The sequence below is a fragment of the Antechinus flavipes genome, chromosome 4, assembly GCF_016432865.1.
Source record: "Antechinus flavipes isolate AdamAnt ecotype Samford, QLD, Australia chromosome 4, AdamAnt_v2, whole genome shotgun sequence".
Taxonomy (NCBI): domain Eukaryota; kingdom Metazoa; phylum Chordata; class Mammalia; order Dasyuromorphia; family Dasyuridae; genus Antechinus; species Antechinus flavipes.
In genome coordinates, this window is record NC_067401.1 from 207,696,901 (window position 1) to 207,721,953 (window position 25,053).

General features: G+C 33.7%; 1 protein-coding gene across 1 annotated transcript in view; it reads left to right on the forward strand.

Moving 5' to 3' along the window:
- CDC5L (cell division cycle 5 like) overlaps positions 1-25,053 on the forward strand; it is a 46,984-nt gene that overhangs the window by 8,929 nt on the left and 13,002 nt on the right. The window contains exons 4-13 of the mRNA XM_051997070.1: positions 6,178-6,305; positions 7,142-7,241; positions 7,818-8,036; positions 12,522-12,666; positions 14,517-14,705; positions 16,867-17,015; positions 18,390-18,552; positions 21,614-21,778; positions 22,548-22,628; positions 23,839-24,084. Of these exons, the coding sequence (XP_051853030.1) occupies positions 6,178-6,305; positions 7,142-7,241; positions 7,818-8,036; positions 12,522-12,666; positions 14,517-14,705; positions 16,867-17,015; positions 18,390-18,552; positions 21,614-21,778; positions 22,548-22,628; positions 23,839-24,084 (1,585 nt within the window). The remainder of the gene's footprint in view (positions 1-6,177; positions 6,306-7,141; positions 7,242-7,817; positions 8,037-12,521; positions 12,667-14,516; positions 14,706-16,866; positions 17,016-18,389; positions 18,553-21,613; positions 21,779-22,547; positions 22,629-23,838; positions 24,085-25,053) is intronic.

Consider the following 25,053-nt stretch of genomic DNA (forward strand, 5'->3'; position numbering starts at 1 on the left):
GTTTCAGGATGAAAAAATAAATTCACAAGCTCATAGCTTTTCTTTACAGTATTAACAAAAACCAAGAAATAATAATCATATTCTAAAAGTTAATGCTAATTAATTGCTAACTTAGTGCTTTAAGGCTTACAGAGTACTTTGCATAAAAATTTGTTCAAAATTACCACAAACTACATTATGGAGTGGTAGATGGTGAGATGACCTTATAGTGCAAGAAAATTTGGGTTCAAGTACTTTCTCTCTGCTTGTTCAGCTATGTGATTTTTGTCCATGTTCTTTCAAAGGTTCATCATAGGGGATATACTTAACATGCTGAAGACCTTTCTCATTTTCCTCAAGGTACCAGTGGAGCTCTCTGATTGTTCACCTTTTAATTCTTCATTCTTGCTATGTGACCAACTCATCTTCATTTCTTATCAAAGGATGTCTTTTTTTCTTTTTTTTAATTAGTTAATTTATTTTAATACATATTGTTTTATGAATCATGTTGGGAGAATCAGAACAGGGGAAAAAACTATGGGAGAGAAGAAAAAAACCAAGGAGTGAATGTAGCATTTACATTCAATCTCCACAGTTCTTTTTCTGGATACCAATGGCATTTTCTATCCAATTTCTGTTGGGATTGCTTTGGATTACTGAATTACTAAGAAGAACCAAGTCTTTCATAGTTGATTATCATACATTTTTGCTGTTATTGTGTACAGTGTATTCCTGGTTTTGCTTGTTTTGCTCAGCATCAATTCATATAAATCTTTCCAGACCTTTCTAAATTAGCTTGTTTATTTTTTATAGATTAATATTATTCCTTATAGATTAATAATATTCCATTACCTTCATATACTACATCTATGATGTCTTTTTTTCCTCAGAGTTCCTTATTAGTTATATTGAACAGCTTACAACACCCACCATGTGCTTTTCTATTGCCTTCTATGATTTTTTTAGTTCTCATTTTTAGAGTTCCAAATGCAGTTGAATTTGTCCTTCTATTATATCGCAACACCAGTTGAATATTAATAATTGAAAAAATTGGCCTTTGCTTTCATGGAACTTTTGGGTCAGTAAAAGAGCTCTGCAATTTCTTGAAGGTAATCCAGCTTGTTCTCCTTTTCTTGTTTAACTCTGGGCCTAACTAATTCATCTGTCTTGTCTGTTCAAGATATACATACCATTGGACCATCTCTCCAGTATACTTATTCAGTTGTTTGTTGAAATTATGGCAGTTGGTCTGCTCTGTGTAGATGGTTGGGCCACTTTTCATTAAAAGATTGTAATCCTCTTCTGAGAGGCCCTAATCTACTCAGTGTCATCTGCAAATAGTATCTGCAGGACCTGACCACATCCACAGGTAACCCCTTTTTGACAAGTACTATGTACTGAATCTCCATCATTAGAGTGGTGAATACCTTTGGAGAACATATGTGTCCCTTTTATATAATTGAGAGTTATCAGATGGTAATTTCTGTTATATCTTCTTAAAAAATTTGAATTTTTTTGACATATAGATGGGGACATGTAAACGAATTAGTAAGATATAGCATTTTGTCTTACTGATTCAAAAAACACTTTCATAGTCAACAAGCACCAAACACAATGAAATCATATATTCTTTACATCTTTCAGTTGTGAAATGATAATATATGATCTACTGTTTAAGGTAGCTCACAAAAGCCTGCTTATTCTCTTATCAAGGATGTTCTTGATTCACATGTAGACGACTCTCGAAGATTTTATATAGATGAGAGGAATTGGAATATAGGTTTGTAATTGTTGATATTCTCTTAATTGCCTTTTTTTTGGGTATAAGTTCTGAAGTTTTTTCCATGCCTTTTACATATTCTCTTCACTCAGATACTTGGTATATTAGTTCCTTGATTTCCTCTCCCTCCTGCACAGACAGCTCTCTCCTTCTTTCCCTCCATTTCCCTCCTTTTTTTCTTTTACACACACATACACATTTGCCTTTTCCTCATCTTTGTTCTCTTTAGAGCTATTAATCATTGAAGGAGAAAGAACATTTTGTTAAAATGGCTTTTGTAATTCTTTTCCATTTTTCTAATGTTTCTGTTTTCTTCCTACTTTAATCCTTGAATGACTTTGAGATGATTTGGCTTATTTACATATCTTGCCAAACTTTGAAAAGATTTTACTCTCCACTTCTTCATGAAATGATTCTCTTCATAATTGTTCATCATTCTTTTTTTTGGTAAATTGTTGCCTATTTTTTATTTTCAAAATATATGCAATTTTCAACATTGACTCTTGCAAAAGCTTGTGTTCCAAATTTTTTCTCCCTTTCTTCCACTCTCTCCCTTAGGCAGCAAGTAATCCAATATATGTAAAACATGTGCAATTCTTCTATACATATTAACACATTTATCATGCTGCACAAAAAAAACCAGATCAGATCAAAAGGGGGGGAAAATGAGAAAGAAAATGAAAAAACAAGCAAAGAACAGCCAAAAAAAAGTGAAAACACTATGTGGTGATTCACATTCAGTCCCCATAGTCCTCTTTCTGGATGCAGATGGCTCTCTCCATCACAAATCTATTGGAATTGGCCTGAATCAGGTGACACTGTTACAAAAAGCCACATCCATCAGAGTTGATCATCACATAATCATGTTGTTGCTCTGTATAATATTCTCTTGGTTCTTTTCACTTCACATCAGTTCATGTAAGTCTCTCCAGATCTTTCTGAAGTCATCCTTCTTTTCATTTCTTATAGAACAATAATATTCCATAACATTCATATACCATAACTTATTCAGCCATTCTCTCACTGATGGGCATCTGCTCAGTTTCCAGTTCATTGCCACCACAAAAAGGGCTGCTACAGACATTTTTGCACATGTGGGTCCTTTTTCCTTTTTTGTGATCTCTTTGGACCCAGTAGAGACATTGCTAGATCAAAGGGTATGCAGAGTTTGATAGCCCTTTGGGCATTGTTCATATTGGTCTTCACAATGGTTTGATCAGTTTTAAAATTCCACCAAAAATGTATTAGTGTCCCAATTTTCCCATATCCCCTCCAACATTATCATTATCTTTGCCTATCATTTTAGCCAATCTGAGAGGTGTGTAGTAATATCTCAGAGTTGTCTTAGTTTACATTTCTCTGATCAATAGTGATTTAGAGAATTTTTTCATAAGGCTAGAAATGGTTTCAATTTCTTTATCTGAAAATTGTCTGTTCATATCCTTTGACCATTTATCAATTGGAGAGTGTCTTGTATTCTTATAAATTTGAGTGAGTTCTCTCTATGGTTTAGAAATGATCCCTTGATCAGAGCCCTTGAATGAAAATTTTTTTCCTCAGTTTTCTGCTTCCCTTCTAATCTTGTCTGCATTGGTTTTGTTTGTACAAAAGCTTTTTAATATAATGAGGTTATCCATTTTGCATTTCATATTGTCCTCTAGGGTTTTTTTTTTTTTTTTTTTTTGGCCACAATTTCTTCATTCTTCACAGATCTGAGAGCTAGATTATTTTTTGTTCTATTTTGCTTATAGTATCACTCTCTATATCTAAATCATGAACCCATTTTGACCTTATCTTGGTATAGGGTGTGAGGGGGTGTTAGGTGTAGGTCAATGTCGAGTTTCTGCCATACAAATTTACACTTTTCCCAGCAGATTTTGTCAAATAGTGAGTTCTAATTCTAGAAGCTGGAGTCTCTGGATTTGTCAAACACTAGATTACTATAATCATTGACTATTGTGTCTTGTGAACCTTACCTATTCTACTGATTGACTACTCTATTTCTTAGCCAGTACTTAATGGTTTTGATGATCGCTGCTTTATAATATAGTTTTAGGTCTGGTACAGTTTGCCTATTTGTATTTGTAGCGCTGTTACCTTTGGCAGCCATCTTTTTGTTTGTCAAATAAGTCTGAAGTTTCCTAAGATTTTGTTTGGCCTTTTTTTATCTTTTTGTTGTGACAATTAATTTGCATTGCTTGAACTTGTTTCAAATGATTAGATTTGGTTTCTGTATAATTTCTTTTATTTCCTGTTTTTGATTTTAAATAATTTGTTTAAATAGTTTCAGCATTAAGTTATTTTCAGTCACACAACTTTTTTTCCATTAATTTTCTTGATTTTTTTCTTTTAAACTCATCTTGAACTTAACTTTATGGTCTGATTAGTAAGATAGATGATTCAGGTATGATGGGAACTGATTCATATCACAGCACTTCTTTTTCTGTCAAAATATAATTTATTTTTGTCCTTTGTGGTGTTATTTGGTACTCACCAGATTCAGTGTCTGTTGATTCATTTTTTTGAAGAGTATATTCCTAATATAAAGGTGTGAGACTTTTCTGTAAATTTTCAGTTTTTGGTGTCTCTCATTCCTCTTCTTGAATCATGTTTTCCTCTGTTATCTAGCCCATCCTCACCTTCTCTCACGTTTACATTTAAGTTACCAATTTGTCTGAACATATGTTGATTTGATTCAGAGACTCTTATCCCATTTTTAGTAGAATTTTTTTACCACTAAATCACAGCAACCAATGTTAGTGCATAAGCTGCAATAATCTTTTTGCAAATGCTTGTTAGTTTTACAATAATTGGTGACCAAATATGCTGTGAAATAATGTTTCTTGTTGCGTGTGGGTATATGATAAAAGTTACTCTGCCAGCTTCTTTCTTCGCCATCCATCTGCAAATTCCTTTTTCTAGTTTAATTTATAGCAGGAATCTCAAGATTGATATGATTCAGCTCCTCTAGGAATATGTTTGTTGGTGTGGTCATTGAACAAGGATCTCACATTTAAAATATCAACAGTCAAGGTTTAATAATGGTCTGAAAATTGTGAAATTCTTAGCACCTTCTTTGCTTCATTTCCTGCCCCTCTGCCAGCAACCCTGCAGGAATGGAAGGGGCATGTCCAGGACTGAGGATTGTTTAAATAAATAACACTTGCAAGATGCTTTTTGATAAAAAGAAAGGGATACTGTTACTAGTTCATGGGACCGCAATATAAAAGCTCACACCAAGAAAATGTTAAGAGGAGATTGAGATCAGATATCATTCACAACTATGGGACAAGAGATTTTCATCTAAACAAGGGAGATAGAATATAAAAAATTAGAAAATTTTGACTTCATAAAAGTTTTTTAATTGGAGGAGAAACAGCAGTGTGGAGACTACATATAATTTTTCATAGACACAACTCTGATAAGCAAAGTAATACAGGGATTTGACATTTCTGGAATAAATGTAGCAGTGATGGTAAAGGAGACAGAAGATAAAAGTCACAGTTTTCAAATTAAATATTAATTGTGAAGTAAAATGTTTGGTATAGCAGTTTTTTTTCTGCCATCTAATAAAAGCAGGAAGAAATTCGTGAAGAGAGATGGCATCTTTTTTTTTTTTTTCTTTGAGAACTTTTAATTTTGGCTTATTTAATAGAATTAAAGCTGTGGGAAGTATAAATTTCTAAGAATAAGTAATTGAAAGATGTAGGTATAAGGATAAGATTCTGTAGGCCTCGGCCCTCAGTTTCCCTCCACATTTATGAAGTAATTATAGTACAGTGAACTATATTCATTCCTATTTTACAGCTGCTGAATAACCCTGGGAACAAATAGAGCTTAAACACCACCGTCCTGGGTGGGTTCTGTCCAAATCCACCCAGGACGCATTATCTATATATTGGAACTAGCCTCCAGGAATAAAGCTTCATTCTTGAAAAACTGGCAGGACTAGCTTCCTTTCTGGATTTGCTCAAGAAAGTGAACTCAGTATTGCTGGCATTTAGTCACCTTTGTTCCCTGGGCTATTTAAATCATGATAGATCAGTACCCAAATTGAAATCTCACCCATGGAGAGGATCCTCTGCCTAGGACCCTCCTGGTCGGGATTTGCAGAGTTGTGATGCAAGATTCCCCAGCCAGAGGAGCAATGTTGGTGCTTCCCCTAATTGGTGATGTAGTCTGTCTTCTCTTCCTCTCTAGTCTATCTATCTCTTTGTATTATATAGTCATATTAATCATAGGATGCATTGAGTGGGTTTGTTATAAGAACTGCACTGTCAAGTCTTGTTTTCCTTTTTTATAATTCATTATTATTAAGCAATTTCATACAACCTGGTATCTTAGGTCCTGTTGTGGGAGTGAGCCATTCTATAGGAGCAAATTCATAAATCTTAATTTATGTAATTCCTTCTTTCCAGGGATAAAGCTGCCCAAAGAGACAATGAAGAGGAGACAGCAGATGATCCACGAAAACTTAAACCTGGAGAGATTGATCCAAATCCAGAAACAAAACCAGCCAGGCCTGATCCAATTGATATGGATGAGGGCAAGTGTTTTCCCATGACAAAATTCTTTTAACTTTGAATTGCTCAGACTTTTCTTTTTTATTTTACCTCTCTGGAGTTTCTTAACTTGGAAACCTTTTGGCAATTATTCTTTCTCTTTAATACTTTCTCTTTTCTTTAATGGCTTCCATTTTTTTGTTTCCTTTCACAAATTAATTTTTCTTTTAACTGGTGACTCTTTTATCTAATTGTCTTCAAAGGAACAATAGTTATTGTGGAGAAGAGGTTAAGATGGGAAGTCAGACATCTGAATCTTGTTCCTAATTCTATTGTGGGTGATTTAGGTCATCTTGGGAGGAAGTTTAATGTCTCTTAGCCCTAGCTTGCAAATTTGACACTTGACAATAGCTCACTTATACTAGGGTTGTTGTGAGGATCAGATGGGATAATATTTGTAAAGCACTTAGTACAATGCTTGACGTGCTATATAAAGTCTAGCTATTATTATTATTACCTCACTGGATTATTGTAAGGGCCAATGAGATGATAGATATGAGAATACTTTGAAAAAGTTAAAAATGCTATACCATATGCACTACATTCTACACAAACATATACATTTTCAAAATGACTCATAATAGTAGTGATACTGAGTTGATGATGGAACTGAAAAGATTCTCTTTTTTTGGATCTCTACATGAGTATTGGGTGTTAAATTTCAATCTTTTTTTTTTTTAAGTGTATTTAAAAAGAGTCAATCATGTGAAAGTCCATTAAATTTTATTATGCAAGAGGAAAAAATCATTTGTACTATATAGGTTCCTAGTATCTTCCTTTTTCTGAGGGAATAGCATTAAGGATTTTTTCTCCCCCACAGATGAACTTGAAATGCTCTCAGAAGCTAGAGCCCGTTTGGCAAATACCCAGGGAAAGAAGGCCAAGAGAAAAGCAAGAGAGAAACAACTGGAAGAAGCAAGGTCTCTCTTATTTTTTTTTCACTGAGAGTCAATTTGTTAACCAAAATAGTCACAAACCCATTGAAAATATTGTGCTTTTTTCACTATTTCTTGAATATTAAAGAATTGTTCATCTTTTCTTACTATTAGCCCTTAATTTCATTGTCCTAATACTTTGAAGGTATCCTAATTTTTTCCTATTGAATAAGCACTATAATTACAGAAATTGTAAGTTTTTGAAGTCATAGTAGAAATAATGTTTTTTATTGCTTGGAATTTAACTTTTTGCTAGCTATTTGTATGATATACTAACACTTTTCAAAAAGAGGATAACAGTTTTATGACTAGAAAATATCCTATGTTTTGACATGGCTGCTAATTAAGTATGAGGAACTACTGAAATATCAGGAATTCTTCTGATTAATAAGAGAGTCCTCTCTTACTAAATGTTAGATTTTTTCCTTTAATTTTATGGAAATGCTTTTCTATTTAATTCTAGAGGGAAAATTTGCTCTTAATATTTTCTGACTTTTTGGAAATGCCTTTCTTTTTCATTCTAGAAGGAAAATTTGCTCTTATCATTTTCTGATTCCTTAGGCGCCTTGCTGCCCTTCAAAAGAGAAGAGAACTTCGAGCAGCTGGCATAGAAATTCAGAAGAAAAGGAAAAAGAAAAGAGGAGTAGATTATAATGCAGAAATTCCATTTGAAAAAAAGCCTGCTCCAGGTTTTTATGATACATCTGAAGAAAATTATCAGGCACTTGATGCTGACTTTAAGAAATTACGACAACAAGATCTTGATGGGGAGTTAAGATCGTGAGTAGCCTTTTTAATTTTTTAAAAAATGTTCATTATAAAGTGGTACTATCACAAAAGATACTCAGATAGGAGTAAAACCTTATATAAAACCCTTAAAACCATTTAACAGAGTAGAACCAAATGAATTGACAAATAAAAAAGCATCCTTCCAAGTTGAATCAATCATATTTGAAATCATATGTAACATTTCATATCTATAATAACATGCCTCATTTTCTTTTAAAAATGATTATCTTTTATTATCATATTGCCTTCATTTACAAACATCTCTTACCCCCAATCCACCCAACTGCCATGTAACAAAGAATTAAAGAAAGAGGAATATAGAATCAGTTCAGCAAAACTAATCAATATTTCATCTGAGCCAAACTGCATAGACATTATTCCATACCCCTCTCCTACCTCTGCAAAGAAGAGAGGGAGTGACATACATTCACTTTTCTGCTTTGTTCACTATAATTGCACAACATTCAGTTTTTTTTTTTTTTTTTTTTTTTGTTCTTTCCATTTACATTGTTGTATTGATGCATATTGTTTTTCTGGTTCTGCTTACTTTACAAAGTCTTCCCATTATAATCATTATCTCTTATGCTACAACAGTATTCCTTTTTTTTTTTTTTTTTTATTAAATAGTTGGGTTTTGCTTTAATTTACTTTGCTAAATTCATTGTGAATATTTATCTCCTGGTTTGTCCAACTTCATTTCATATTAGTTTATGACATCTCACATTTTCCTGAAATTCTCATCTATATGGTTACTTAAGGTTCAATAACATTTGATTACATTCATGTACTTGTGGTATATGAATATATTGATAGACTTCTATTCTTCTTTTTAATAACTTTTTATTGATAGAACCCATACCAGGGTAATTTTTTATAGCATTATCCCTCGTACTCACTTCTGTTCCAATTTTTTCCCTCCCTCCTTCCACCCCCTCCCCTAGATGGCAAGTAGTCATTTATATGTTGAATAGGTTACAGTATATCCTAGATACAATATATGTGTGCAGAACCAAACAGTTTTCTTGTTGCACAGGGAGAATTAGATTCAGAAGATATAAATAACCCGGGAAGAAAAACAAAAATGCAAGCAGTTTATATTCCTTTCCCAGTGTTCTTTCTTTGGGTGCTACAACAGTATTCCAAACCATTCCCCAATTTGAAGTTACTCACTTTATTTCCATTATTTTAGCACAAAAAATGTTCCTCTTAATATATTAATGTTTATGAATCCTTTTTCTTTTTATCATTGACTACTTTAAGATATATGCCCAGCAGTGGGATCACTGTGGAAGGACTTGGACATTTTATTAACCTTATTTCTGTTTTCCAAATTACTTTCTAGAATGTTTGTACCAATTTATAGTTATACCAGTAGTACATGTGATGGGATGTGAGAATTGAGGGTTGAGAGATCTTCTCACAGCAATGGGTTCCCTTTTGGCCAGTGGCAGGTTTGTGAAAGAATTTGCTAGAGCCCCGATGAATACAGGTTGGAGGTTTGTGGCAAGAATAGGTTTATTTATGCTAAGAAAACAGTATGCTAAGAAGACAGCTTTCTTAGGGGGCAAACTCCTGATTAGGATTTGGCAAAGATAGATTGACAAGCCTTTGGTTTGTCCTGGCTCCTAGCTGGGATTATTCTTCAACTCAGTAGAGGAGTTGACCATGCTCCAGCCCAAGATTTCCAATTGAATGAGATTACTTATTTAGGAGTTTCCCCTAGGAGGGTGGGCCCCCTCTCAGAGGGCAAGAGGATTTGAGACTTCAGATCCTTCCCCCAAAGATTCCTTCCCAACCATTTGGAATTAAGATTAAGGAGGACACAGTTTATATCAGTGCTCCCCCCCCAAATTAAAGGGGACACAATTTACACATCACATGAATGTGCCTCTTTCCACAGTCCTTCTAGCACTGACTATTTTAATCTTTTGTCAGTTTGCTAAGTGTGAGGTGAAATCTCATGTTTGTTTCAATGCGTAGTTCAGTCAGGACGTTTACAGCACGTACTTAACAGTGTGATATGTGTTGGTGATACAAAGGCAAAAATATGTTCCTGACCTCAAGGGGCTCATTGTCTAATGGGAGAGATAATATTAAAATAACTATGTATATTCAAAATATGTAGGGTAAATGGAAGATAATTTTAGAAGATAGTCCTCGGTCATGGGGTAATTTCACAGAAATAGGCCTCCTCCAGAAAATAGTATTTGAACCAAGCCTTGAAGGAAGCCCACGAAGTCAAGAGACAGTAGTAGAAAGTATTCTTTTTTTTTTTTTTTTTAAATTTTAAATTTTAAATTTTTTATTTTTTATCTTTTTAAACTTTTTATTGACAGGATCCATGCCAGGGTAATTTTCTACAGCATTATCCCTTGCACTCACTTCTGTTCCAATTTTTCCCCTCCCTCCTTCTACCCCCTCCCCCAGATGGCAAGCAGTCCTTTATATGTTAAATAGGTTACAGCATATCCTAGATACAATATATGTGTGCAGAACCGAACAGTTCTCTTGTTGTACAGGGAGAATTGGATTCAGAAGGTATAAATAACCCGAGAAGAAAAACAGAAATGCAAGCAGTTTATATTCATTTCCCAGTGTTCTTTCTTTGAGTGTAGCTGCTTCTGTCCATCCTTGATCAATTGAAACTGAATTAGCTCTCTTTATTGAAGAGATCCATTTCCATCAGAATACATCCTCATACAGTATCATTGTTGAGGTGTATAATGATCTCCTGGTTCTGCTCATTTCACTTAGCATCAGTTCATGTAAGTCTCGTCAGTCCTCTTTGTATTCATCCTGCTGGTCATTAGAAAATATTCTTTGCCTGGAAGAAAGCCAATTAAAAGACTTTTGGGAAATGGAGTATCTTTTCTGAGGAACAAGAAGTCCTGCCATGTTATGAATGGTATTAATTGAGTATTTTATTTATAGTCATGGAAATAATAGGGAGCTATTGGAGTTTGTTAAGTTAGGGGTGATGGTCAGATCTGTGCTTTAAGGAAATTATTTTTGGCAATTGAATAGAAAATAGATTGAAGAGGGGAGAGACTTGAGGCAAGAAGACCAACTAGAAGGCTCTTATAATAGTTTAAAATTCTCATTGTAAGTTATTTGAATCAGTCTTTGATGTGATTGTTAATAATTTTTCATTCTTTATATATAACTACTTATCAATTGGGGAGTGGCTCTTATTATTCTTTGTATTATACAGAAATATATGTGGGTCTGTGTATATCTGTACTATTTGTCTTGGATGTTAGACCTTTCTCAGAGCTATTTGATTCAAAAGTTTTTCTCCTTTTCAAGTTTTTTTTTGACAGTTTTCTTTATATCTTAGCTGTTCCAATTTTGTTCCATTTGCTATAACTGGAGTTGTCTCTCTCTTTCTGTGATCTCCTATATTACTAGCTGAGACAGCTAAGTGAGTCAGTCCAGAACACTGGGCCTAGAGGCAGAAAGATTTCATTTTTTTTGAGTTCAAAACTGGCCTTATACACTTATTAGCTATGTGACACTGGACAAGACACTTAACCCTGTCTTCCTCAGTTTCCTCATTTGTCAAATGAGCTGGAGAGGGAATTGGCAAACCACTCCAGGATCTCTGCCAAGAAATCTCAAATGGAGTCAGGAAGATTAGAATTTAATTGAGACAATTGAGCAATAGCAACATATTCCTAGCTTCCTGATCTTTAAAATGTTATCTTTTAATTCTAATTCAAGTTCTTTGGTCTTATGAATTTCTTGATGGTGTTTAATTCTTGCTAAAATGACATATTTAAAGAAATCACGAGACAGTGTTGTATATTGGGTAGAAAATTGGCCTTGGGAGTCAAGAAGACCTAGATTCAAGTCCTACTTCTGACATTGCTATCCCTATAACTGGTGAAATCACTTATCTTTTTCAAGTCTTGGCAATTCTAATTCTATATGTTGTAGAATAGTTGTTGACAATGCATTGATAAATGGAGTTTCCTCCTCAGGAGTTTCCTTCACCAGTTAAATTATATCTCTAAACCCTCTTCCTTTCTAAGAAAAATCCATTTGAGAGTATATTATGGGAATATTATTATTGACTTGTGGCATTTTAGCTTTTTTACTTACTTTATGCTATTAAAATTTTTTTTTGCTTGCAGAATTATTTTTGTTTATTTTCTGTTTTGGTTGAATGTTGTTTTCCAAAATAAGCATAGAAGACTATTCTTTCTGGATTAGACTGTGAGTTCCTTGAAGACAGGGACTACTTTTGCCTTTGTATCTTCAGTTCTTAACATAGGGTCTGGCATGTAGTAATTGCTTAAAAAAAATTCTGGTTGACTTGATTTGACAAGCTATTTGACAACAATATATATCAGGATGGAAAAGTTATTCCTGACTTTTGTGACTTTTGGCAGCCAGCCTTTTGGTATCACTATTCACTTGGGAAATTATTTAACTCCTTTCTCCCCTTTTTTTTCCCTCCTCAATATTTCATTATAGTGAAAAAGAAAGTAGAGATAGGAAGAAAGACAAACAACATTTGAAAAGAAAAAAGGAGTCTGATTTGCCATCAGCTATTCTTCAGACCAGTGGAGTATCAGAATTTACTAAAAAGAGAAGCAAATTAGTACTTCCTGCACCTCAGGTAAATTGGGAAATGTTTTTTTCATTATGTTAACCATTGCATGTTTGCAGCCTATATGGTAGATATCTAAAGTGGAAGCTCCCTAAATTGTACCAATTTTTTTTTTTTAACTTATCGATTGTCTTGTTAAATTTGGAGGCTCCTGGAAAAGAATTGTGGAACTCACTGTGAAATGCTCTATAATCTTGTGGTATCTGATGAGCCCTAGAAAGATATTTACTTGTTTCTGACTTCAGGTACTTCCATATAGATGCACATAACCTTGCTAATGCTGTGACTTGCAGGAGCCTTAGAACATGGTTTGAATCTTTAGAAAAGTGTTTTGCTTTCTTCTGCCTTCATCTGAGAAGAAAACTGAATATTTTCTGGGCTAGGGGGGCTTTGTTAACTTCTCCTATATTCTTCTTGCCTCTGATCGAGGTATTTCATTTGAGCAATGGTTGGTTAGGAACTCATCATAATACCAAGGAATATCCATTTTTGTTTATAATAACAACCCTCAAAAAGCCATTTCTAACTTCTCCCATATTCTTTTTGCCTCTGATCAAGGTATTACATTTGAGCAGTGGTTGCTTAGGAATGCATCATAATACCAAGGAAAATCCAGTTTTGTTCAGAATAACAACCCTCAAAAAGCCATTTCTTAGCTTCATAAAATATTTTTCTCTGCATAGTCATTTTAGAATGAGGCAGAGCTTTCAGCCTATGGTTGGTGAAGCTTAGGTAAATGGAATACTTTTGGAGTGGTGGAAAGAGAACTAAAATACTATTAATTTTGTCAGTAAAAGGATATATCCATTTTAATCCTGAGGACCAAGCGAAAAAAATATACACATGAACAGGGCACATTGGGTTTTTGGGGCTGGTTACAGGAACATGAATTAGCTGTGTCATATTTAGTGTGACATAGTGCAAAGTGTACTAACTTTAGCATCAGAGGAGATGGGTTTGCAGTACTCACACTAATATAAAGACTCCTGGATTTTAATACTGTCTTTACCATTAACTACTTGGGTGATCAGCTAAATCATTTTATTTCACTCAGTCTTAGTTTCTCCATCTGTGAAATAAAAGAGTTGGTGTATTAGTTTACTTTAAAACTTTATGACATTTTTCCTTTTTTCCCTTTTCTTTTTTTGGGAGAGGAATATGGAAAGATGTTTTGTATGACTTCATATGTATAATTGATAGCCTGTTGCTTGTCTTTTGAAAGAGTTGGGTATAGAAGAAAGGAGAGAATTGTAACTTAAAATTTAAAACTAGCAGAATGATAATAATAACAAGTAAAATTAAAAAATAAAACACAAGTATATAGATGTCTGATTTAAGAATCCTATGGTAGGCCTCCAACCCCCTGCCCTCCTCCCCCACTTTATTTATGGGTCTAAATATATTAATAAGCATTTTGAGGGAGTTATTGTTTTTTTGCATTTTATTTTCTATGCTTATGTTGTTTCCCCTGATAGAAAGCAAACTTCTTAAGAGCAGACAGTTTCATTTTGTTTCTGTATCTATAGACAGCAAGTATTTATTGATTTGAATTGAATCAGTTAAGCAGTTTGCATAGATTGCAATTGTTTTTAGAACTAAACAGAAAAAGCTTATGGAAAGTTTAGGCACTCTCAATAAAATTAAGAGTCAAATAAAATAAAAATATATAAATCCATTAATTCCAAATTATTTACAATTTTTTAAAAAAACTGATATGATATGAAATGATAAAATAATGGCAAAATATTGTGTTTGTTTCCATGTTCTCTTCTAGAATTAATCCTTGTAAATTTAAAGCTATTCTAGTTTGGAGATTAAACATTAAAATATTACTTAGATTATTGATTTATTCCTTTCAGATTTCAGATGCAGAACTTCAGGAAGTTGTAAAAGTTGGCCAAGCAAGTGAAATTGCACGTCAAACAGCAGAGGAATCTGGCATAATGAATTCTGCTTCCAGTACTCTTTTGTCTGAATATAATGTCACCAACAATAGTATTGCTCTGAGGACACCCAAAACTCCCGCTGCCCAAGATCGAATTCTGCAGGTAAATATATTTACCCTATACTGTACAGTATAATAATACAGATAGATAGTTTTGTATCATGAAATAAAGCATGATATTTTGTTTTTTTGTTTTTAAATCTTATCTTTTGGGCAAATAGCTGGAGGTTGGGTTTTTGAAATCACAGTTTAATAGACCCTTGCCTCTTTGTCTAGTTCAGGCTAAAAATTAAAAGATTAGTTATTTTAAAATTAATTAATTTAAAAAGATTATTTTAATTACAATTTCATTTTCTAAAAGAGAAACACCTTTTAATCAATTTTACTTAAAGTATATGAACTTCATTTATTTCTTTTGAAATGATTACACTTATTTTAATACTTAAAAAATATCCAGATTTACAGTTTTTATCCAATAGTTTTGGCCAACTGTATATTTGTAAGATTTGTGGCTCAAAGAAGAAAAGCAGTAGGGTATGGGAATGTGGGGCAGGAATCAGGAGCCTTAGAAATTCAAGTCTCTGGCCGCCTTTTTTTTTTTTTTAAATAGGTTGACCTCTACAGTTACATAACCATTTTGAATCTTAGAAGAATCTGAAAGTTGGGGGTAAAATTTCTTTTTGTTATTGTGATAAAGTGGTATGTGTATATTTTGAGAATATCTCTGATGAAAATGAGAAGAATAAATCATTGTTTTATAGATGGTACTTTGTAGCAGATCATAGCTTTAGTCATTTAGTTGAATCAGAAGTGTAGAGAAACAAGAAACTTAAGTTTCTCTTGTTTTTTAAAAATTATTATTACAAATATTCATTTAACTGAGTATAAGACTTAGTATAACAGATTTCATCCTTAGAGGCCCTCCTACAACCAGTTGGTTCATGTGCATATGTTATGATCATGTTCCTTTTTCAGATGATTTTGTAGTGATTTCATTGAACTCTGAACACTACATTAGATTGTTAATGAGATCTGTGACCACTCAAAAAGAGATTGTTTTAATCATCAATGTATGAAAAAGTCAAGTGGAATAAGAATACATTGCTTACATCATGGTATAGGCAATATGTTGAATTTTGGTTATTTTTACAAAGTGAAAAGTTCATGATCATTCTAAGGATTCTGAAGTTTGTAAACCTCATAGATTCCTGAACTTCCCTTAAAGTTCAGCTCAAGTACTGCCTTCTAAAAGAAGCCTTTCTTAATACCCCTGTTTGCTAGTGTTCAGTCATTACTTTGTGGGTTTTTTTGCATTTTATTTTCTATGCATATGTTGTTTCCCCTGATAGAAAGCAAACTTCTTAAGAACAGACAGTTTCATTTTGTTTCTGTATCTATAGACAGCAAGTGTTTATTGATTTGAATTGAATCAGTTAAGCAGTTTACACAGATTGCAATTGATATCAGTACAGTTATCTATAAATGGTAGAAAATTATCAGATTCATCAAAACTCTTAAAAATTTATTAATCCATCATCAGTCATTAAATGCTTATTATGTGCTAGTCACTGATAACTGCAAGAATACAAAGACAGAAATGATATGATTTTTGTTCTCAAGGAACTGACAGCCTATCTGGATGTCATACTTATGAACAAGTTTCTCTTGTATGTCCATAAGTATATGAAAAATCTATACAAAGTAAATAAAATGTAATTTTGGGAGAGAGGGAGCTAATTGCTGGATAGTTCAGAAATAGCTTCATGTCTCAGGTGGTCTTGAAGAAAACAAAGGATTCTGAGAGATAGCGGTGATGAAGAAGTACCTTCCAGGAAGGTGGAATGGCCAGTACAAAGGCTTTTGGATTGGAGATTAGGTGTTAAGGAATAGCAAGGGAGAACGCTGTTTGATAGTGGTCAAAAAAAGAGTGATAAAAAAATAAAATGTACATCTTCTCATTTAATATTAATACATTTGAATTTTTAATACGCTTACATCTTTACAAAGTGAACTGGCAACTTGTAAAGATTTTGGCTTGTGGTTATTATAGGTTAGGACACAAAAGCATGACTTGAAAATATTGAAATACTAAACATTGTCACACCCCAGGTTTCTTAATTGAACATAAAGATTTTGATAAAATTGTTCATGTCAATAACAATGTTAATATGATGTTATGCATTCTATAACTATTTCCCTTCTAAATTATCTTCACATTGCCAAAAATGTCTGAAATGTGCTTATTTTAAACTCTTGTTAAATAGGAAGCACAGAACTTGATGGCTCTTACCAATGTGGACACCCCACTGAAAGGTGGTCTGAATACACCATTGCATGAGAGTGACTTCTCTGGTGTGACTCCTCAACGACAGATCATTCAGACACCAAACACAGTCTTGTCTACCCCATTCAGGTATGGTAAGATATTACAGGACAAGTTTATAGTGGAGAAAAATTCTCTAACTATTAAGGATTAGACACTTTGTTTATTTTAGACAATTTGTTTATTTTATTGAGATAGATGCAGAATGAAAACAACCTCATTTAGTTTTTATCTTCCCTGCTTTTGTACCTACCCAAATGCATAAATAACCCTCCAGAGTTTAATTACAGAGTATTTTATCCTGTTCTCATAGTCATTTTCTTTTGCTAAATGGAAGAGTTTGGTGAATTATTCCAAAAAAGCTTATACATCTCTGGTTCATTGCAGTGGATGATGTGCTTCCCTTACAGCGGTTGGGAGGTGGGTAGTGCAAGCATCATCATTGCTCCCATTTTAGATTAGGAACTTTAAATCCCAAGGATAAGTGACTTGCCCAGGATCATGCAAGTACTTTCTTGAGAATATGGGTTGTTGTTATCTTTTAAGGGAGAAAAAAATTTCAGTGAAAGATTGTAGAGCTAAGGGCCTGTTGTTTTAAAAGGAATTGGAAGTTGTGGTTCATTAGAATTGCTTTTGAGATTTAGTTTGATCAATTTAGGTATTTGCTATCTTAATGGCTACTTGACATAAGGAATATATTTCTATCTGTTGCAACTTTGTAAGTTAACAGATTTTGCACACCCAGACAGTTGCATCCTTACAGGGTTAAGACTAACCCTTACAGGGTTAATTAATCGGAGAGTTCCTAGAAGAGGAAACTCCTGCTAATTAAGAACTGTATTTTTTCTGCAATTTATAGTCTTAAACTGTTGTAAAAACACTGAGAATTTTAAGTGACTTGCTTGATCATGCAGTTCATAGGTGGTAGAAGTAGTATTTGAATTCAGTTCTTTGTAAGGGCTCCAAGGCTAGCTCTCTGTCAGCTATTCTTTTGGTTGCCCCTTAAATAACTTGGATAAATCTTTTGTGAAGATTTGGAAGGGTTGTTACTCCCCTTTTTCATGTTGTACCTTTTGTATCCCCAACTAAAGTTTGTGAGGCAATGAATAATGTTCTTTAGTGAATAATATCCTCATTTTCAGGTACTGTAAGATTTGCTATCAGAGACCTATAACATGTTGCATTTTATTAGTATAAGTCTTCCTTTCCTTTTTGCTTTGTTTTAAAACTTTCCTTAACTTGTTAATTAAAATTTAAAGATGGAAACAGTAATTTTAATCATGCAACTGAGTCTTTATTCCTTTTATTCTTCTGTAGGTCTTACTTGACACTGAGAAGGGAAATATGAATTTTGCAAATACTGATTTTTCTTCTCTCCTTTTTCCTATGAAATATATGGAAAAGAACTTTGCAAGCATCATCATTATGAGAGTATGGTGTTACTTGTGTTTTTAATTTTGCCAGGACTCCTTCTCATGGAGCTGAAGGATTGACTCCTCGAGGTGGGATGACTCCTAAACCCGTTGTTGGCACTACCCCAGGCAGAACCCCTCTAAGGGACAAGTTAAACATAAACCCTGAAGAGGGATTGGCAGATTACAATGATCCCTCATATGTGAAGCAAATGGTAAGAGACAAACATAGATCCCATTTTCATCTTTTTTTTTTTTTTTTTTTTTTCATCTTCTTTCATCATTTGGAGCTTGTGAGTAGTAAGTTTTGGATAAATTTGTAAAATGAGACTTCAGTAATACAACAAATGCTTATGGATAATGATGTATTTTCTTGGATTGGATTTCACTTTACCTTTTGTCCATTGTATTCCTAACTGCTGTGTTTTGTTTAAACATATTTTCTTGTCATCTTATTTGTTAAATTGCTTAAATTGCATAGTTGTTTTTTTTTCCTTGATTTTTGTATTTAACACTTTTTAGGAAGAGGCCCAGTCTTGACATAATTTTAACTCAAAGAATGGGTTGTATTGTCTTAATATTTACTAGTGAGATCTATAATATCCTTTTGGCTACTTTGTGACATGCTATGCAGAAATTTTAAAAACTACAAACTCTATTTCTGAGGTACAAAATCACACATACAGACAGAGTCATCTTTTGCACCCCTTGTTCCCTCATTAACCAATTTGCTCTGCCAAGCTTCAACCTTGGATCACTCTCACCATCTTCCTTGTGCTGTTGAACAAAGCTTGAGAAATCATAAAACTGTTAACTAGGGCAATCACAATTCATGTGATTTTTATACTTCTTTAATTAACTTATTATCCATTCATCACAGAAGCTCTTTCAAACTTGATCCCTCTTCAAATCCTTCCATAGTCCCCTCTCACTATTCTCTCAGCTTCATGCCGAGACCTCCTTCTTCTTTTGTCTCATTTTATATCACTCGGATGCCTTCTGCCACTGTTTTCTCATTCACCCCATCTCATCTGGAGAATTGACCCTTCTCATCAAGACAAGATTCATCTATATGCACCAGTGATTTCATTTCATCCCATCTTCTCCATCAGATCGCTCCCTCCACCATCCCCTCTCTCTCACTTATCTTCAGTCTTTACCTGTCTGGCTGCTCCCCTATAGCTTACCAATGTGTCATAGTTCCCTTGTGCTCAAAAAACCCTTTTGATCCATCCATCCCTACTAGCTCTTGTCCATGTTTTCCTACATTTTGTGGTTAAATTCCTTGAGAAAGCTTTTACTTTTCTTCTCACTTCTCATTATGATCTTAACGATCGTAAGTTTGGATTCTCATCTCATTGTTCAATTGAAACTATTTTCCAGTTGACTCAGATAGGGTTGAGCATGACAGAGTGGTGACTTAAGGAGCTGACATATTATCCCCTATCTTTTCTGCCTTTTGTGTACAACCTATTTGAGAAGATTATCTACAATAAGTGCTTTTGCTTCCTCTCCTCTCACTCTTCTTAATCTTGACTTCTGTCCTCATTAACTGAAACTGGTCTCTCTAAAGTTACTAATGATCTTTTAATCTTAACATTGTTGGTCACTCTCTTTTTTGGTAGACTCTTGGGACATCATTCTTTTCTACTACTAGTATCTGATAATTCCTTCTTGGTTTTCTTTGCTGGATTTTCAGGCAGGTTAGATTTACTAATTGTGGGTATTCATAGGCTGCTGCCCTGGACCTTTTTTGCCCTTTATATTATTTCACTTGGAGATCTCATCACCTCCTGTGGATTTAGTTGTTGATTCTCAAATCTGTTTATCCAACCATAATCTCTCTGTTGAATTCTAGTCTTAATACTATATTTAGGACACTTTGAATTGGATCCCATTAAAAAACTCACAATGTCCCAAACTGATCCTCCCTCCTTCCTCCCACCCCCAAAACAAAACAAAACAAAACAAAACACTTTCTCTCTTCCTAAATTGCCAATTAAGGTTGAGGTCCTGTTGTGCTCCCAGTGACTTAGGTGTACAGCCTAGGCATCATAGTTGACGCCTTATTCCCTTTTACCTTTCGTATTCTATCTGTGGGTGAGACCTATTGACTTATTTTTGTAACATCTTTTCTTCTTTCACGTTATCACTATCCTGGTACCACAGCCCTCTTTACCTCACACTTGGACTATTAGATTTTCTGCTAATGAGTTTGCCTACTTAAGAGCTCTCCTTTCCCTTGTTCATCAGTTCAGATATCAAGATCTTGCAGATTTGACCATTTAATGGAATAACCTCCCAAAATCAAATATAAAATCTTCTGGCATTCAAAGCCATTTATAACTTAGTGTACCTCCCAATCCCCCCTATTTCTTATACTTTACTTCCTCCCCACCTATCTTTCAACTTTTGCTATGATCCCATGACACTCAGGAAAATCTCATCTTTCCACAGGAAGCCCTTCTTGATTTCCCTTAATTCTAGTGTCTTCATTCTGTTGATTATTTCCAACTTAATCTGTATATGGCTTTTTTTGCACATAGTTGCTTATATATGGTCTCCCCTGTCAGTCCCTTGTAAGTTCTTGAGGTTACTTCTCATGCCACAGAATGAATTTAGAAATGTAGTATTATTGGTGTACTTTGAAATAGAAAAAAATTTATTAATTTATCCATAATCTTGACCACATTAATTTTAATAAAGTAGCTTTTCTTTTACATCTCTGCTTTAATTGTTATCAGACTTTTAAAATTTATAATCTTACCATGCCTTGACTCTAGGCTTGTTGAATTTTTTTATCTCAAAGATATGAAGTAGTTTCCTTCTTATAATTCATTAGCTTTATCCTATGAATAATCCACCAATATCAGATTTTCATTAAGAATTCAGCTATGTTTCACAATTGACAGTAGCCTTGCATAGCATGGTAGTAATACAGAGGACATTGTTCTTTTTTTTATAGTATTCTTTGCACTCTGTGCTTCCCTGATATGTACTTGTACCCCAAGACTGTTCTGCACTCTGGACTTTCCCATTTCTTTCCCTCTTTCCTCTATCTAGTTTTACTTGATGTTCTCATCAGGTCCTTTGGGTTCCCTTATCATCTATTTATAGATGACATCCAGGATGGTTTAATTAAGGACAGCTTTAAGAGTTTGGAAATCCCTACTCATCAAATAAACATTGAGTTAATAATTCTATTTGGAGAAACATTGAATCTAATTGTTTATTGCTCCATCTCTGACTTCAAAAGATCTCATTTATTTTCAACAGGAAAGAGAATCTCGAGAGCATCTCCGTTTAGGTTTGATGGGCCTTCCTGCTCCCAAGAATGACTTTGAGATTGTTCTCCCAGAAAATGCTGAAAAGGAGTTAGAAGACCGTGAAATTGATGAAACTTACGTAGAAGATGCTGCTGATGTAGATGCTCGAAAGCAGGTAACATTTGTGTAAGAAAATAAAGTTTGTGGTTTATGTTCTGCAGGTTTAGGAAATTTTTTGTCTCTCACATTGAATAACTGGAATTTAGACTTTTCCTTAGGGAGTTTAGATAGGAGTGAAAATGGTAGAAAATCATATCTTTATCTCTATTTTATGGAATTTTGTATAATTTAGTTTTATGATAAATATCCCTATCTATTTTGATGTATAGTCAACTCCTTTTAGAAATTGAAATGAGTCTTTATGAATGGTATTTTGTTCACACTTTATATCTTAAGGAATGGCATTTTGATTGGGGTTGATATTGGAGATGTAGCTCAATTCCTAAGGCTTTATTGTCTCAGTAGAAAATAGTAGTTCAGTTTAAAGAGTTTTTTGAGATGAAAGAGGAGGAGTCAATGGAAATGATAAAGTATATTTCCTGAAAGATTAGAATTGTTTTTGGTACAGGAAAGGAAAAAAATATTTAATGGATGGGAGACTCAAAACAGTTTAGGAAATATTCTAGGTGATGGAAGCCTTAGTCTCCTTAGTCTCAAAAATGTGGAACATATTTGGAAGTGTTTAATATCTAGGGCTTTATTATCTCAAGAGAAAATGATAGGGATTGCCTTACTTTAAACTTAGAATGCTTTCTATAGCTTTAGAGATTGGAAGCTAAGTAAGCATATATATAGAAATATAGATGATTCTTTTCAATTCACATTTATTAGGAAATGTCAGATTATTTTGTATTTGAATTAGTGGGTATTTTTAAATGTTCTAGGCTATCCGAGATGCAGAACGTGTAAAGGAATTAAAACGAATGCACAAAGCTGTTCAGAAGGATCTGCCAAGACCTTCAGAAGTAAGAATTTAAAAATACCCATTTTTCTTTCTCACTTAAAGTGTTTCTTTTGAGGATACTACCCTTCAGTTCTCAACCTTGGAGCCATTTTTTTTTTTTTTCCCTTTCCCTTACATTTCCTTTCTAAGTTATGATTTGTTTCTCCACCACATCCTAAGTCTGTCCCCTTCTCTCTTCTCACACTGTAAATACCTTAGATCAGGTTTTTATCAGTTCTCTTGAACTCCTGGCAGGAGCCTCCTACCTAGTCTCTCCAAATGTAGACTCTCTTCTTTCTAGTCTTTTCTCTTCACAATCACCAAATAGTAATAACCACACGCTGCTCCAATGATTCCCTCCTTTCTCTACAATCAAATATAGATTTCCCTTAAACCTTATGCCAGCCTGCTTCTCCAGGCTTGTTGCATGGTGCATTCCTCGTGTACTTTATGTTCTAGCTTGTTACATGGTGCTCTCCATATCTTTAGTGTTTTGAGCCAAACTGGCCTAAGTGCTGTTTCTTGTGCTCAGCCTTCCAACTTTGCCTTTGCATAGTCTGAGCCTCCTCACCTGTGCCTTGTAGAATCCTGATAATTTTAAAGCTTGCTTCTGGTGTAGCTTTTCACAGAATTGCTGCACTTGTTATTCTTTGTCCTCTTCTAGAAATTATTTGATATTTAATTTGAACATACTTTGTCAAAAATTCCCCCCCAAGGGAATATAAAGTCTGGAAATTACTTGGTGTTTATTTTGTATTAAATGTTCTATATAAATATTGTTTTCTCTCAAGAGAGTATAAGCTTCTAAAGGATAGGAAAATAAGCTTCTAAAGAATAGGAAAATAATTTCATTATTTGTAATCCCATTGTCTACACGATTTGGTGGATAAGTGCTTGTTGAATGAATGAATAAGTCTTTTAATGTAAATATCCATCCTTTTCATACGATTTATCAGTCTTTTATCTGGCCTGTATAATTTTATCTAGTTAAATCATTTCATTTTTGTACCATATAGGCTTAAAAAATTTTGACAGCTTGTCAGTTTAGTCCTTTAATATATTTCAGTGGTATTCAGAAATTATACAAGTAAAGAAATGCTTTAAAATTTTGAAAAATTTGTTGCTTGATTTACACTGGGATGATAGCAGCCTAAATATTCCTTTATAAACTTTCATTGTATTTGGTAATTGATTATGTTTAATCATATCATTTATTTTTTTTTAAATTTTAGGTAAATGAAACTATCCTAAGACCCTTAAATGTAGAACCACCACTAACAGACCTACAGAAAAGTGAAGAATTGATTAAAAAAGAAATGATCACAATGCTTCATTATGATCTTCTGCATCATCCTTATGGAGAACAAGCTGGAAATAAAAAGGGGAAAACTGTAGGATTTGGAAATAATAGTACTGAGCATATAACTTATCTAGAACACAACCCCTATGAGAAATTCTCCAAAGATGAACTGAAGAAGGTATGGTGTATCAATTATATGATCATAGTAATCTTTCTTCACCTACCACACTAACAAGGCTCAGAATTTGAAACACATGCCAACAAAATGATTATTTTATCTGGTAAAACTGCTGCTCTCAAAGATAGTAAATTTTCGTAAAGTTTTTTCATCTCCTTGGCCAAAAGCACCTACTTAAAAAAAAGTTTTAAGAAACTAAATGGGCCCAATTCTGCAGTCTTTTCTTCTATCAAAATTTTTTTTAAAATTGCAATCTTCCTTGTATAAATCTTTTCTCTTCCTTCCCTTTTTTCCTCTCTGCTCCCAATCCCCCATCTTACTTGTTTTTCCTGATTTGACATAGTGGCCATTATTAGGAATCATCCTGTCAATCTTTATAATTACTATACATAAAAAAGTTTTAAGTAGCATTCTAAGCATGGATTTGGATCAAGGAAGGGAGAAAGAGTATGAGAAATAGATCCTGGTAAATTTTGCTCTGAATGCTCTTTTACTTTGTATCATTATTTTGTAGTAAATGGGAATGAGATTTGGATCAACATTCCAATAACCAATTAATTAGCTCTTTTTGAGTAAAGGTAATAAAAGAAGAAGGAGAAGTGAGAAGAAATGAAATATGTAGACTAATACAACTTCAGCTTACAGTGTTGACTAGTAGAGGTTCTTGGGAAAAATTATATTTTTGATACTTCAGTAGTATAATTTAAATTGTAATGTAGTGAATGTAGACTATTAAAGCTAAAAGGGATATTTGAGATCATCTAATCCAACCTACCAGTTTTCTAGGTAAGGAAACTGAAGTTTAGAATAGTAGTAACTTGCTTATTAAGGCCACACAAGTTAATGGTGATAGAACAAGGACGGAGAAGTTTGTTATTCTGAACTAACTACTTCTAATTACTTGGAATCCTTTGTGTGTTTTTTGTTTATTTGTATTTTGTCATTATCGCTTTTCTAGTGTTTTTGAAA